This window comes from Erinaceus europaeus, chromosome 14 (genome assembly GCF_950295315.1).
Source record: "Erinaceus europaeus chromosome 14, mEriEur2.1, whole genome shotgun sequence".
In the NCBI taxonomy this organism is placed as follows: domain Eukaryota; kingdom Metazoa; phylum Chordata; class Mammalia; order Eulipotyphla; family Erinaceidae; genus Erinaceus; species Erinaceus europaeus.
In genome coordinates this window covers 79,419,441-79,435,196 of record NC_080175.1, presented here as the reverse complement: position 1 = coordinate 79,435,196, position 15,756 = coordinate 79,419,441, and the positions used below count along the sequence as shown (strand labels likewise).

General features: G+C 50.3%; 1 protein-coding gene across 1 annotated transcript; it reads right to left on the bottom strand.

Annotated features, from left to right (window-relative positions):
• Positions 1-1,770: 1,770 nt before the first annotated feature.
• Positions 1,771-12,693, bottom strand: PSMD2 (proteasome 26S subunit ubiquitin receptor, non-ATPase 2). The gene is made up of 21 exons (XM_007529783.3): positions 12,517-12,693; positions 12,124-12,180; positions 11,615-11,779; positions 9,304-9,425; positions 8,749-8,973; positions 7,919-8,077; positions 7,625-7,769; positions 7,398-7,458; positions 6,874-7,020; positions 6,608-6,714; positions 6,335-6,462; positions 5,782-5,869; positions 4,888-5,050; positions 4,674-4,775; positions 4,301-4,446; positions 3,980-4,063; positions 3,110-3,278; positions 2,929-3,023; positions 2,614-2,740; positions 2,226-2,344; positions 1,771-2,103 (listed from the first exon to the last, which is right to left on the bottom strand). Exons 1-21 carry the CDS (start codon positions 12,649-12,651, stop codon positions 1,921-1,923), a joined length of 2,727 nt encoding a protein of 908 aa, XP_007529845.1. The 5' UTR covers positions 12,652-12,693; the 3' UTR covers positions 1,771-1,920.
• Positions 12,694-15,756: the final 3,063 nt, after the last annotated feature.

Below are 15,756 nucleotides of genomic sequence, written 5' to 3'. Positions count from 1 at the left end.
GTGAAATGACTCCCCTGCAGGTGGGGAGCTGGAAGCTTGAACTGGGATCCTTATGCCAGTCCTTGTGCTTTACGCCACCTGCACTTAACCTGCTGCGCTACCACCCGACTCCCAAAATGATTTATTTTGACAACAGAATGACAAGAGCACTGCTGGTATATGTATGAATCCCAGGCCTCACACTTTTAGGGCTGCTCAGTCCTTTACTGTCGAGTCACTTGGCTGGTCCCTAGAAAAACTTGAGTTTCTGTTTTTGTCTTTATACCAGAGTATTTCTCATGGTGGTATTGGGGATTATTGAACTTTGACCCCAGAACCTACAGACATGAGCCTTTTGCAGAACCATCAGGCTATCTCCCTGGCCCAAGGGAGCACTAGGGGATGAACTCGGGACCTGGCTGGTGCAAGATACTACTTAGTAGCCTCCAGAGGCCATCTTACCTCCACTGTTTTACGTAGAGAGAGAAGGTAAAGGGAGATACCAAAGCACCAATCCACTATCCCTGGAGCTCCCCAGATGCCACTGTGGCACATTCCTATGTGATGCCAAAGCTTGAACCCAGGACCACATGCACAGTGGGGCTTGTACTCTCCCAGTTTTGCTTCGCTCTGGCATATATAGTGCTGGGGAAGCAAGGCATGCAAGTCCTACCCTCTACCACACTACTGCCCATCTGGCCACTGAAAGCTGTTTTTGAGTGTATCAAAGGGCCAGAGAGAGAACTCACTGAGGGTGAATGCATGCATACAGCTCAGGCCAAAAGCCTAGCACAAGGGAGGTGATATGGCACTGGAGGAAGCTCTGGTACCTGGTTTTATCTCTGCCTCTTTCACTAAATGAAAAAGCAAAGTGGAGTAGTTAAACCGTACTAGCACAGAGGCCCAGCTCCCCGGCCCTCAAATTAGTTTGTTACAGCCAGGGAGGTAGCGAGTGTCTAGCTAACTAATGCTCACATGCCTCAGGCTTGACCCCTAGCGCTGCATATGAACAGAGCAGTGCTCTGGCCTCTCTTTCATTAAATAAACAAGGAGTTTGTTTGAGGGCTAGGGTAGAGTTATATATGCTCCAATGCTCAAGGACCCAAGTTCAAGCCCCTGGTCCCCACCTGTAGGGGAGAAGCTTTATGAATGATGAGACAGTGCTACTGATATCTCTTTCTCTCTCCCTATCTACCCCTGCCTTCTTGATGTCTGTATCTAAAAATAAAAATAAAGAGTTTATATGAAATGTGTATGCATCTCTTGAATATCCACTACATACATCCGATTGTCAGAGGTTCACGTTCTTACAGATGAACCACCATCTTAATAAAGACAATTAGGAAAAAAGGAGAAGAGGAAGCGACGTACTTCTCTCCACTCAAGGAAGCCTCCCTGCCAGCCAAGGTTCAGGACTGTTACAATCCTCTTGCTCAAAAATAAACAAACATTAAAAAATAAGGGGGCAAGGGGCAAGGTGATGATGTACCTGGTAAAGCACACACACTACAGGGCGCAAGAACCCAGGTTCAAGCCCACTCCCTACCTGTGTGTGTGTGGGGGACGGGACTTCATGAGCCGTGAAACAAGTATTTCAGGTGTCTGTCTCCCTATTTCCGCCCTCCCCTCTTAATTTGCTTCTATGCAATAATAAAAAGATTTTTAAAAAAACCTTTCCACTCGATTTATCTCTATCCAATAAATAATAGTAATAAAAAAGTCCTCTGCATTCACTCCCCACTCCATATGGCCTCCAGCCAAGATAACCTGGAAAACAGACATAAAAGAACCTCACGGACAAAGGTCTTTATTCGGCGTTCTCTTACTCAGTAACAAAAGAAGAGGCAACTATTTCCCCAGAGGTCTAGAGCAGTTCACCCTGGCAGCTGGAAATATGGCCCCCTGAAAGATCAGCTGCAGCTGAGAGCCCTTGGTGGCCACTTAGAGGTCATAGTTGGGATTCTTCCGAAGTATAACAAAACCTTCCAGAATGGGGGTGACAGGAAGAAACTCTTCAGTGGCCAGTTCTGCCCGTTCCCCATGGGCCAACAACACTGGGGTTGTGTGTGTCTGGAAGCCGGTGATGGTCTTGGGCTTACCGGCCTGGCCCACCACATCCACCGCCTGCAGGGTCAAAAAGAGATGAAGGTGCTCTGGACAGGTGTACAGACACACGCCTGTGCCAGATTCTCCAGGCCAATCGATGTCCAGCCTGAGCCCTCCTACGCCTCTGCCCAACAGCTCACCTGGCCCACACGAACAGACACTGGCAACGGCCGCAGCTCCTCATCAAAAGTTACCAGCATGCGGGGCTGCATGGCGGCCACCAGGCCATACAGTACATAGTGTGACTTGCCTAGGATGACTGAGGGGAGAGCAGAGGTGTCAGAGTGGGCCTGCGCTAAGCCTTGGAACCCAGTCCAGTCCTCACCCTAACCAGCCCTTCAGTTAAACACTCCTCCCCGTCACTTTCCACACTATACACCAGAGATGCCCCCATCAAGCCTATCAGAGCGACAGAACTCAGCCCGGAGTTGTATGGGTGTGACTTAAGAGTCTTATTCCTAGCTTATGAGGTAGCCCTGCAGGGACAGACAGAGACCATGTGCTGCCAAGGGTTCTGAAGAAACTCACTGTTGCGGACATCCAGGAAAGACACGAGCACGGTGAGCAGCCCAGCCACAGCCACCTGACTCATGAGCTGCCGGTCACTGTGGTAGGGACACAGGGTGAGTGTGCCCTTCCCTAAGTGTGTCAGGCCCTATGGAAGACAGGTGCAGCCATGAGACTCCCATGGGTGAGAAGGATCATCTCACCCAAGTGGACATCCCGTCTTGTTCACACCCACCCTCTAGGCTGAACTCAAAACCTCCTGCCTGTCTCTAAGTCTCCCTTCCATCACCAGACACTTCCCGTGGCCCCCTCTCTGGGGAGGACTTTATTCTGTACCTGTGCCAAGCGCACCATGAAAAGGTTGTTAGGGTCCTTGGCATGATACTGGGCCAACTGGCGCAGCATTGCAGCCAGACGGGCATTGTTGGTACCTGAAAATGTGAAACACCACAGGTTTGGGGAAGGGGCCTCAAAACTCCCCTGAGCTGCTTACAGTCCCTTCCTGACTCATACTTACCACTGCCTACCATGCCCATGGCGAAGATGGAGTTATAGGAGACTTCGGGATCAGCGTCATGAGAGAACTTGCTCAGAGTATCCAAGATGTTGAGCCGAGGGTTTGACACAGAGATCAGGGCCAACGCTAAAGGCACAGCCCGTCGGAGAGTCGGCTCTCCATACCTCAGCTGATGGTGAAAGGAAGTACGAGGTTCACAGGTGGCAGTGAGAACAAGTGTCCCTTCATCGAAATGAGCAGCCCAGGGGGCAGTTGGTGGGGTAGTCGTGCTCTCGAGCATGAGGTTCTAAGTCCAATTCCTGGCATCACACGTACCCGAGGGATACTCTGGCTCTCTTTTCCTCCCTCATTGCCACTGATAAGTAATACACTGATAGAAAGGAGCAGTGCACAGAACATAATAGACCATTTATCCACAGAGACTTTCTACTAGGAGCATCTCGGGGGAGAATCCAGGCACCAAAACCAGCATTTCCCCATATTTTTTTTTTTTTACAGACACCTGCAGACCTGCTTCACCGCCTGTGAAGCGACTCCCCTGCAGGTGGGGAGCCGGGGGCTCGAACCAGAATCTATTTATCTATTTATTTATTTATTTATTTTGTTGCCCTTGTTGTTGTAGTTATTATTGATGTCGTTGTTGGATAGGAAAGAGAAATGGAGAGAGGAGGGGAAGACAGAGAGGGGGAGAGAAAGACAGACACCTGCAGACCTGCTTCACCACCTGTGAAGTGACTCCCCTGCAGGTGGGGAGCCGGGGGATTGAACCAGGATCCTTCCGCTGGTCCTTGTGCTTAGTGCCACCTGCGCTTAACCCGCTGCGTTACCGCCCGACTCCCCATTTCCCCATCTTTACCACACAGTGCTCACCAAGTGGCCAAAGGTCCGTAGTGCCATCTCTGCGCCAATCTCCTCTCCCATGGCAATGAGAGCGATTCCCAGCACAGCCACTCCCTGCAACGGGACAGGCAGCGGTGGTAAGTGCAGTGGGCCAGAAACTCATCTGGACATGAGGTCTAAGGAAAAAACGCTGCCCAGCAGGAAACACCCCATCCCTCAGGTACAGAGGCCGGCCTCGTGCTAACTCAACACACAGCAATGCCCCAAGGGGCACAGAGGGGAACAAATCCTGCCTCTTACCAACACAACTGTTCCCAGAGACCCCTAAGTGCACCCGGCTGCCCAAGGGACCTGATGTGCTCCCATGTCAGCGGGAGCCTCCTTCTTGTCCTTGTCCTTCTTCTCCTTCTTGTCTTTGTCTTCTTCCTTTTCCTTGGAGTCAAAGTGTTCACTACAGATGTGGAGCAGCTGCTGTACCTTCAGGACATTCCCAGAACCTGTGGTGGTGGTGGGGGGGTAAAGGTCACGGCAGAAGGCCTTAGGCCAAAGAAGCTACTGGAGCTGAAGCAGACAAAACTAAGGAACAATGGGGGGGGGGGTGGGGGGGCAGCAAGAGAGCCTGAGGTCCCAGATCAATTCCCAGCACCACATACACCAGAGTGGAGATCTGCCCGCTCTCTGAGGGAAAATGTGTCAATGAAAACAAAGTGGCAAAGATACAGACCTGCATAGGCACAGACATCCACTAGAGTGTTGGCAAAACTGCGGAAGGGCTCTGACACCACCTCCAGTGCAGCCAGGATTGCCTCGATAGCCTCGCCCTTCCCTACAGGACAGATGCAGGGGTCAGAGGATACGGCTTCCACCCAGTGTGGACTGGCAGCCTTCCCCGCTGGCCACTGCCAGCCCACTGCCCACAGAGACTGCTGTCCCCTTGCCTAAGTGGTTGAGGCCCAGTCCGAGAGGAAGCCAACGGGCATAGGTATCCTTGAGCTCAGTCTCTGACTTCTCCATGATGGTCTGAAGGATGGTAGAAGTGACATCTCCATTGCAGGACCCCACTGCTATCATTCCGCAGGCAAGAGCAGTCACACCTGCCACCTAGCAACAGGAAACTTAGTTTTATACATAGAAAGCTATTCAAATTTTTTTTTTTTTGCCGCCAGGGATATTGTTGGTGCTCAGTGCCAGCACTAAGAATCCGCTACTCTCAGTGGCTTTTTTTTTTCTTTGATAGGACAGAAAGAAATTGAGAGGGGAAGGGAGATAGAGGGAGAAAGAAAGATAAATACCTGCATACCTGCTTTACTGCTCACAAAGCTTCCTCCTTGTAGGTGGGGAGCTGGGGCTGGAACCTGGGTCCTTGAGCATGGTAATCTAATCTTAAGATAATTCCTACAGTCTGCTCTAAGGTACCCTTCCTCACCATGCTAGGAAATACTTAAATTTTTTAATAATTGATAAATTTTATTTGTTTTTATAATTTTTCAACTATTTTATTAGGACAGAGAGAAACTGAGAAGGAAAGGAAGATAAGACACCTGCAGCACTGCTTCACCACATGTGATGCTTCTCCTGCAAGTGAAGACCAGCGGCCTGAGCCTAGGTCCTTGCGCACTGTATCATGTGCACTCAACCAGATGTATCGCCCGCCACCTGCCCTAATGTTGATGTTATAATGCAAGCACCAAGGAATTGCAAGGAAGTAACACACCTCCCCCACTCTACACATAACCCTTTTTTTCTCCACTATTTATTAAGGAGTAGCAGGACTTGGAACACCTCCCCCCCCCCCCCCCCAGCACACACACTTGCCCACAGCCTCAGATCACCTCCATGCTAGACTTGGAGTCTCCCATCACAGGCAACAGCAGTGTCAGGACGTCTTCACGATTCGAGCCAGCATAGGCCAAGCCTAGTCTGGAACAGCCAAGAGATAGTCCTCAACACACATCCAAAGAGGACAGGGCAAGGGTTAAAAAAAGGGGGGGGGGGCTGAGGAAGCAGGCTCTGGCGTACCTGTTGAGCACATACCTTACCACGCACAAGGACCTGAGCTCAAGCCCCCCAGTCCCCACCTACAGGGGTGGAAGCTTCACAAGCAGTGAAGCAGGACTGCAGATGTCCCTCTCTCTGCCCCCTCAATCTCTCTATATTCTACCACATAAATGGAGGTGGGGATTTAGACAGAAAACATGGCTGCCTGGAGCAGCAGACTCTGTACAAGCGATTGAGCCCAGGGACAATCCTGGTGGCAAGAAACAACAGTCACCAAGAACCGAATACTCAATGGGCATGGTGGCCAACCTGTGGCAACACAAAAAAGTGAACAGGGCCCAGTTCTCATTTTCCCAGAGTTTGCAGACCAAGGAGAAAGAGTTTTACCCAAAGATGGCCCCAAGCCTCATAGTGTTGCTGTTGTGAAGAACGTAGTCTGAAAGCAGTGCCAAGGCAGGGTCGCACTCGTTCCGGACCCCAGAGTTCACGATGCCACAAGCCAGGAGCGCTCCTGACTGCAAAACACAAAGGGGTTCTTCACTCAGGCTTCTTTAACCTCCTCAGCCCACATGGCAGCATGGGTACCAGTGGGAGGGGGGAGGCTGTAGGCACTAGAACACAGGAGTGGACTGTCCTCTCAGTGGCTGCGTCCACACCAACCTTGATGTAGTCCTCAGAAGAGTACAGGTACTTGTCAATCTGGGTCAGGCCGCCATCCACATCCCACAGCAGAATCATGCCGAGGGACGCAGCTGCACTCAGCATTCCTGCAGCAAGGAAGACGCTGTCCATCTCCCAATGCCCACCCCAAGGATGCTGCCAAAGAGAGCTCTGAAAAACTATACTAGGACCCTTGGGCAGGGAACATGTGAGCCAAGGACAAGAGTGACCCAAACACAGAGTCAGTGCAGGAACTGAACTATTACCGTGGTCTTTGTTCTTGTAAAGCCACTTGTTGCCGTCGTCCGTCAACAGCTTATCCTGGCCAAAGGCCGCATTCACGAAACCGTTCACAAAAGAGGAGGCCAGGTTCATGCGGGCAGAGTCCACCTGAGAGCCACTGCCCCCAAACCCTGCACAGGAGGGTGAGGCAAGAGAAGGAAGTCTGTTTAAGGGGCAAAGGGGTCAGCTAAATAGCTCACTTGGACAGCACACTGCTTTGCCACATACACAACCCAGGGTCACACCGAGCCCCCACCACACAGAAGGGAACACTGGCACTGTGGTTTCTCTCCCTCTCTCTCCTCTGTGCCACTTTATCTGCAAATGCCTGCCTGGAGATGGGAAGAAAAGAAATAACGTAGTAATAAATAAATAGTGGGGCAAAAGGAGCACAGCATGGCAGCTGGGTCTCAGCTGGCTCCTTAGGATCCTCTCTGTCCCCAATGGCAACCGAGAGGTGTACTGAGCTAATCAGGATAAACGTGCTGGGCCCTCCGCCCCCACTCACTGTTGTTCTCTAGGTGGGTTTTGTAGATGTCGTCAGGCACCTTGGGCTCCATGATGTCCAGCTGGAGAGAAGTCAGAGGGTCACAACTCCTTCCCCAGTCCTCCCCTAGCTGGCCCTTCCGCTACCCCAGTGGGTGGCAACTCTACCAAGGACAGTCTAGTCAGGGAGGGGATGCAAGCCAGCGAAAACCACAACCCCAAATCTCGATGGCAAAGGCAGAGCCTCACCTCCCGAGCCAAGGCCAGGAAGTTGCTGTTGAGCTGCACGTTGGACATGATCTCTGTCAGGTCCTCATACTCCTCCACATCTTCACTGAGCTCCAGAAACACCCCGTGCCGGCCCAGCATGAACGCCATCTGCTTCTGTACTACCCTGTGGAAGACAGCCATCATGTCCCTCAGCCCGGGCCCACTAAGGGCACAGAAATGGCCCTGGTGTCCTCACTAGGACCGACAGGTTCTTCATGCGAACATCCCAGCCATAACCTGATGGCTTCTTCACCCAACTGCTGCCCTACATACACATCCTTGCAGGAGGTGAAGATGTCTTCTACCAGCTCCATGTCATTGAGCATCAATGCCAATCTCAGAGCTTCAGGGAAGCGGCTAAACTTCCGGAACACACCCAAGGCACAACGCAGTAGGGCAGAGTTTTCAGGCTCAGGCACGTAATTCACACAGCTACAGAAGTAAAAATTAAAAAGTGCTGGTTGAAATTAAAGTTTCAGACAGTGTCCAGAGGTGGCACAGTGGATAAAGCCTCAGACTCTCAAGCATGAGGCCCTCAGTTCAATCCCTGGCAGCACATGTATTAGATGTCTGCTTCTTTCTCTCCTATTTTTCTCAAAAAAATATTTCAGACACCCATTTATGCTGCCCTTTAATTCTAATTTTATTATCTTGGTCAGATAGAGAGAAATTCAGGAGGGAGAGAGACAAAGAGAGACACCTACAGCATTACTTCACTGCTTGTGAAGTTCCAACTTGCTGGTGGGGGGCTTGATATTTGAACATGGGTCATTACACCTGGCAATGTGTGCGCTCAACCTGGTGTACCACCACCCGGCCCTCACTTATGCTGTTTAACATATTCATCCAAAATAAGTATGGTCTACTAACAGGCAAAATGGTGTATGACCTGAGAGCAGACAGTCTGGCACAGATAGACACTACGTAAGAGGCAATCTAGAGTAGTTGCTGGGCCTATAAGAGGCAGGTTACTCTGTCCTCAAGAAGCTCACGGATACCAGCAGAGTACCCAGAGCCTGGTGCTATCCTGAAAGCAGATGCACTGAGACTAGAGGAGTGCTGGGAAGGGGAGGCCCGATGCCGTGCCTCACACACTCACGCACCTGGTGAGATAGAGGCAGACCTTTGCATAAGCATTCTCATCGATGTCCTTCTCCAGCATATCCACCTGCTCGATTTCCATCAGCAGGTCACAAGCCTCGTGCTCTGCGTTGTGGGCCATGTTGTAGGGGACAATCTCCTTCACCAGGGTCAGCAGCGACTCCCGCTGTGTCTTCTCTGCGTCGTCCAGCTCTTGCCACTCCTTCGCCACTTCTCCGGCCAAGTGCCTGTGGACGGACCCAGACCGTTAAGGAGGCAGGCACACGTTCACAAGCAGCAGCTCCTGTGAGCCAGGGGACTCAGTATCTGGGAAACTCGACATACTAGCACATTCGAACCCTCCAAGACAGAACCCAGGCAGCCTGGGAGATGTGCAGTGGATAAAGCCATGATTCTCCCAACCATGAGAATCCAAGTTCAACCCCCCAGCCCAGCACTGCATATGCCACTGACTGATATTCTAGTTCTCTCTCACAAATAAAACAAAATAAAACAGAGAACTCAGAACTGTTACTTACACACTCCCCTTTCAGGTTCCCAAGAGGAAAAGGCCTTACCTTACATATTCATGACCCCACGATGCCAGTTCCTCCTGGGAGCCAACTAGCCGGTACTTGAGGCACTCGCGCTCCCCGCTCATGGTCATAGCCAACACAGAGATGATGTCAGCAGCAAAACGCTGTAAAGAAACCAGCTCTTTGAAGCCAAACCCATAGTAAGAGAGTGACACTACAAAATCAAAACCCAGGGGTGGGGCGATAGCACAGCGGGTTAAGCGCACGTGGTGCAAAGTGCAAGGACCAGTGTAAGGTTCCCAGTTGGAGCCCCTGGCTCCCCACCCGGGGTCGCTTCACAGGTGGTGAAGTAGGTCTGCAAGTGTTTTTCTCTCCCCATCTTTCCCTCTTCTCTGTTCTATCCAACAGCAACGTCAACAACAATAGCCACAACAGCAATAAAACGGCAACAAAAGGGGTGGAGGGAACCTCCAGGAGCAGTAGATTTATAGTGCAGGCACTGAGCCCCAGTGATAACCCTGGAGGCAAAAAAAAAAAAAAAAAATCAAAACCCTTGTCAAATTAAGTTTTAGCTCTACACCAGTCTCTGTGCCAGAAAGCTGTGGTCTCTCTCTCAACCAATACAGCTAATGGTGAGAACAAAGGAAGCAGGAAGAAAGATGAACACCCTAAATTGCATTCTTTATATAAAAAAAAAACTTTTATTTATTTATTATTGGATAGAGACTATGAGAAATTGAGAAGGGGGGGGGGGAAGAAGCAGAGAGACACCTACAGCCCTGCTTCACCATTCATGAAGTTTTCCTCCTGCAGGTGGGGACCACAGGCTTGAGCGTGGTCCTTGCACATTGTAATGTGTGCGCTTAACCAGGTACACTATTGCCTGGTTCATAAATTACATTTCTTTTTTTTTTTTAATTTATTTCTTTATTGGGGAATTAATGTTTTACATTCAACAGTAAATACAATAGTTTGTACATGCATAACATTCCCCAGTTTCCCATAAATTGCATTTCTTAAGAACTACTTATTTGGGGGTTGGGCAGTAGCGCAGCAGGTTAACACAGGTGGTGCAAAGCGCAAGGACCTGTGCTCAAGGATCCTGGTTCGAGCCCCCAGCTCCCCACCTGCAGGGGAGTCGCTTCACAGGTAGTGAAGCAGGTCTGCAGGTGTCTATCTTTCTCTCCTCTTTGTCTTTCCCTCCTCTCTCCATTTCTCTCTGTCCTATCCAAGGACGACATCAACAATAAGAAAAACAACAGCGACAAAAGGGAAAATAAATAAATACATAAATAAAAAGAATGCAGTCCAGAGTTTGAGAGCCAGCATCACGCACACAGTGATGCTCTGGTTCTTTCTCTTTCTCAGTGCTGAATAGAAACAAACCTTTCTGGGGTGGAAGAGGCTGCATAGAGACGCTGCTGCCAAAAGATTTTCAGGCCTGAGGCTCTATGGTCACAAATTCATTCCTGTCCCACCATAAGCCAGAGCTGAGCGGTGCTCTGACAGAAAAGATTAGAATAGGGGCCAGGCAGTGACACACCCCAGTAAGTGCACATGTTGCCATGCACAAAGACCCAGGTTCAAGGCCCTGCTCCTCACCTGCAAGGGGGATACCTCATGAACTATGAAGCAGGTCTGCACGTCTTTCTTTCTTCCTCTCTACCTACCCCATCCTCTCTTAATTCCTCTTTGTTCTATCCAATAAAATAAAAATGCAAAGAAAAAGATGCCATCAGGAGCAGTGGAACTGTGGCTCAGCAATAACCCTGGTAGCTATAAAAAAAATAAAAAGAAAAAAACTTAATGGGGGGGTAGAGAGGCAGTGGCATACCTAATAGAGTAGATTATGTTAGTGTGTAGGACCTGGGTTCAAGTCCCTGGTCGCTACCTGTGTTTGTGTGTGTGTAGGGTCAAGGGAAAGAGCTTCATGAACAGTACAACAGTACTATTGGTCTACACACACACACACACACACACATCTTTATCTCTATCCAAAATTAATAAACACAATAGGTCAGGGCAGTGACATGAGATGTGACTTAGCTGCAAATTGCCATGTCCCACATGCATGAGACTCTAGCACTGCATAAACACAAATCAGGAGCATCACAATAGATGAAGCAGTGCAGCGGGGCTCAGATGTCTCTGACAAGCATAAATAGGTCAGGATAACAAATCCCAACATTCAGGGTACACAACTGACAGTGTGTTCAGAGCCCGATAGCTCAGCAAGGTCCACGGGGCTTCTTCTGACTCACCATAAGCCCCAGGATCTGGATGAAAAGGAACTCTTAAAGTTACCCCCACCCCGCCCCACCCCACTCCCTGAAGCTCCTGAGATAGTTTTTACCTTATTTTCTCCAGGGGCCATATTCTCATAGATTTCCTTCAGCTTGCCGTAGTGTGGACGCAGAAATTTGAGGGGCTTGGGCACTGAAGTCATGGAAGTCGTAGAAGAGCGAATCTGCCGCCGCAGCTCCTCCAAGGCCGGTCGGTACAGGGACGTGTCCTTCTCCTGGTGGGCAGTGGAGCCCAGAGGCCCAGGAGTCAGATTCCTCAAGTCACATCACTCAGGCGCCTACCAACTTGCCCTGGGAAGGAACTGCCCCTCGTGGCGATTCCCCCTCTCCCCGCACACTGCCTGGCACAGGAACAAATCAGCCCGGTGAAGGGTGCCAACGCCGCCTTTGCAACTCTCTTCTCCCACCATCAGCCCCTAACACGGGCCCTAACTTACAGTCCCTCCTCTCCCCGTAGGTACGTGTACCCCCGAAGAGCTGTCACCCCCAAAGCGGAGCAAAGCAAACAAGGTGGGGGAGATCCGAACGTGCGCCCGGCGTTCACAGTGGCATGACTCACCCCCAGTCGTTCCACGAGCATCTCCAGTTCCTCCTGAAGCTGCTTGTCCTCCTCGGACTGGAGGGTTGAGGGAAGAGAGCATGAGAGGCGGGAAGGCTCGGCGCACCCTCCTCCCAGGCACCCGGGGCCGGTGTCGGGGGACCTGCCTCCTGCGGGGGAGCCACGAGGGGAAGGGGCGGGGGCGGCGGGCGGGTGACAGTCACCTGCGCGGGCCGCGGAGGTGACAGCACGGATCGGAGGGGCGAGGGCGGAGAGGCGGGTGCCGGCACCCCCGGGGGCCCCATCCGCCGGCTCCCCGCTCGGTGGGGCCGTTGGAAGTCGAGCCTGAGGCCTGCGGGGCAGCCGTGACTCAGCCCGCGGCCTGTGCCGCTGGTCCCCGAGCCTAAGCCTTACCAGCTCCTGCTCCTTGTCCTTGTCCCCGGCATCGCGCCGCTCCTTGCCACCCGGCTTCTCGTCCGCTCCGCCAGGGGCCGTGGCGGGGGACTGCTGGGGCTGCACCGGAGCCTTGTCCCTGCCGCCTTCCTCCATCGCCGCCGCCACTGCCGGCCGGCTGCGCGCGCACCGCTCGCACCACCCCGTTTCCCAGGTGCCTTGGCGCCAGGGGCCAAGCTCCGCCCCTCATAGAGCTGCCAAGGACCGGAAACACCGCTGTCGGGGGTGGGGTGGGGGTGTGGGGGGTCCCGCCTCCCGGAAGTCGTGCCAAGACTACAATTCCCAGGCTCCCACGCCACCTGACTCGACCACGTGTTAGCTGAACCCCTCTAGATTACGTTGTGGGATTCGGGTGTTCTGGTTCTGTGAGTTGAGCAGACTCCGAGTCAAGTGACCGAACACAGATTTCCTCATAGAAATATAGATCAGAGGTGTGGAGACAGCATAATGGTTATGCAAAAAGAATTTCATGCCTTTGATATCAAAGGTCCCAGGTTCAATACCCGGGCACACCAGAAGCCAGAACTGGGCAGTGCTTTGGGAAAACAAAAAGTAAAAGATACATAAAAACAGTAAAGAAACGTGTGTGTAGGGGCCAGGCGGTGGCGCACCTGTTTAAGCGCACACATTACAGTGCGCAAAGACCCAGGTTCAAACCCCTGGTCCCCACCTGCAGGGGAAAAGCTTCACAAGTGGTGAAGTAAGGCTGCAGGTGTCTCTCTGTTTCTCTACCTCTCTGTACCTCTACCTCCCCTCTCAATTTCTCTCTGTCTCTACCCAATAATAAATAAATAAAAGTAAAATAAAAATTTAAAAAGATAAATAGTAACTGCCTTATTTCCACTAATATGTACACAGTAATCTCAAATATGCAGAACACTATCCAATGAAAATTAAATAAAATAAAAGAAATGTGTGTGTATATATATATGTAATTTATTTTATTAAAATTTTTATTTACCTATTTACTGGATACCCTGAAATTGAGAGCAAGGTGGATACAGAGGAGACAGACACCTGCAGCACTGCTTCACCACTCATGAAGCTTCCGTCTGGGGGTGGAAACCTAGGGCTTGAACCTGGTGCTTGCTGTGCACTCAACTGGCTGTGCCACCTTCTGGCCCCTCATTTATCTTACTTTTTTTTTACAACAATCTAAAATTGTACCTGAAGAGACACTGATAGATTCTGAGGTGGGACTTCAAAAAAGACTTGAAATTCAAAACATTGATAGCCTGTGTAATCCATTAGTGTAGCCTCCCCCCCACCCCCACACACTGTGGATTATTAACCTGGTGTTAGTGTCAATAATCAAGCTATCTTGGAGGGTTCTCTGTGTCCCCATGGGAAGAATCCACCAGTACACCTGAAGATTTTTTTAGCATATTTAGGTAAAAGATACATGCTTGGGTGGAGCATGAGAGGCATTTTTAGAAGAAGGGGCAATCAAGCACCTTTTGGGAAAACAAAAGAGTAAGAATTGACCCCAACTACAATATGGGTGCTTCACAAGCCATGAATCTGTGTTGCTGGTGTTCTTCTCACCACATCTCCCCCTGTTCCTCTCAAATTTTCCGTCTAAAAAAACAGTGGTCGAGGCCAGGTGGTGGCGCGTACATGTTACAGTGCTCAAGGACCCAGGTTCAAGCCCCTGGTCCCCACCTGCAAGGGGAAAGCTTTGTGAGTGGTGAAGCAGGGCTGCAGGTGTCTCTCTGTCTCTCTCTCTTCCTACCACCCCCTTCCCTCTTTCTGGTTGTCTCTATCCAATAAGTAAATAAAGACAAAAAACAAACAAAAACCAAAGAGTGGTCCAGGAGGTGGCGCACTGGATAAAGCATTGACTCCCAAGCAGGAAGTCCCAAGTTCAGTCCTTGGTGCACATGTACCAGAGTGATGTCTGGTTCTTTCTCTCTCTTCTCCTACTTTTCTCATTAATTAATAAATAAAATCTTAAAAAAAAAAAAAGAAAAAAAAAAACCTAACTCTGTAAGCAACCCAACTCAAGGTAAAAAACTAAGACTGACTTGGGACCAGCAAAATAGTCTACTTGGATAGTGCTCTGCTGTGTTACGGAGTAACCCAGATTCAAGCCTGGTCCCTACCATGTTGAAGGAAGCATCAGTGTTGTGGTGGTTCTCTCTTTCCCCCTCCCTTTTTGTCTATCTTAAAAACAAAATAAACAAAAAAACACCCGTGACTGATTGGGTGGGAAGGTAGCATAACTTTATGCAAAAGAAGTTTATGCCAAGGGAGTCGGGCGGTAGCGCAGTGGGTTAAGCGCACGTGGCACAAAGCACAAGGACCCATGTAAGGATCCCAGTTCGAGCCCCCAGCTCTCCACCTCAGGGAGGTCACTTCACAGGTGATGAAGCAGGTCTGCAGGTGTCTGTCTTTCTCTCTGTCTTCCCTTCCTCTCTCCATTTCTCTCTGTCCTATCCATCAATAACAACTACAACAATAAAATAACAAGGGCAACAAAAAACACACACAAAAAGGAAGTTTATGCCAGAAGCTCTGAGGTCCAAGGTTCAACACCCAGCCAGAGCCATGATCTGGTATAATAAATAAATAAAATAAAATCTGGTATAATAAATAAATAAAACACTAGATCTGGGAGTTGGGCGGTAGCGCAGTGGGTTAAGCGCACATGGTCCAAAGTGTAAGGACCGGCATAAGGACCGAGGTTCCAGCCCCTCGGTTGGTTCCCCACCTGTAGGGGAGTCGCTTCACAAGTGGTGAAGCAGGTCTGCAGGGTTTTTTTTTTTTCCTCCAGGGTTATTGCCGGGGAAAGAAAGAAGGAGAGAGAGAATGTGAGAGGGATCCAGGTGGTGGGCTTGAACTTGCAGATCTGCTTCATCACTTGTGAAAGAATCCCCCCACACACACCAGCAGGTGGGATGCTGGGGGCTCGAACTGGGATCTTTGTGCTGTTCCTTGGGCTTCATACTACGTGTGCTTAACCCGGTGCACCATAACCTGGCCCCCCCTCTGTCTCTATCAAATACAAATAAGTAAATAAAAATGAATAAAAACATTTTAAAAGAATTTGAAAAATAAATATATAAAAATAATTTTTAAAGGCACCAAAGCAAAGGACTCTTGGGAAAGAGGGCAGGGAGGGCAGTGGGGGTGGGAGGGCTTTGAGGTCCCTATGTGTGATGATGGGAAAGGACCTATGTTAGGGGTGAGAGTATTTTGCAG

Bases quoted from the DNA above. Each gene is read 5' to 3' on its own strand.
- PSMD2 (XM_007529783.3), bottom strand. From the start codon at position 12,651: ATGGAGGAAGGCGGCAGGGACAAGGCTCCGGTGCAGCCCCAGCAGTCC. The intron at 5,870-6,334 runs GTAAAACTCTTT...TGGCTGTTCCAG, and splicing joins AGGCTTGGGGCCATCTTTGG to ACTAGGCTTGGCCTATGCTG. The intron at 2,345-2,613 runs GTGAGTTTCTTC...CTCTCCCCTCAG, and splicing joins TTTCCTGGATGTCCGCAACA to TCATCCTAGGCAAGTCACAC.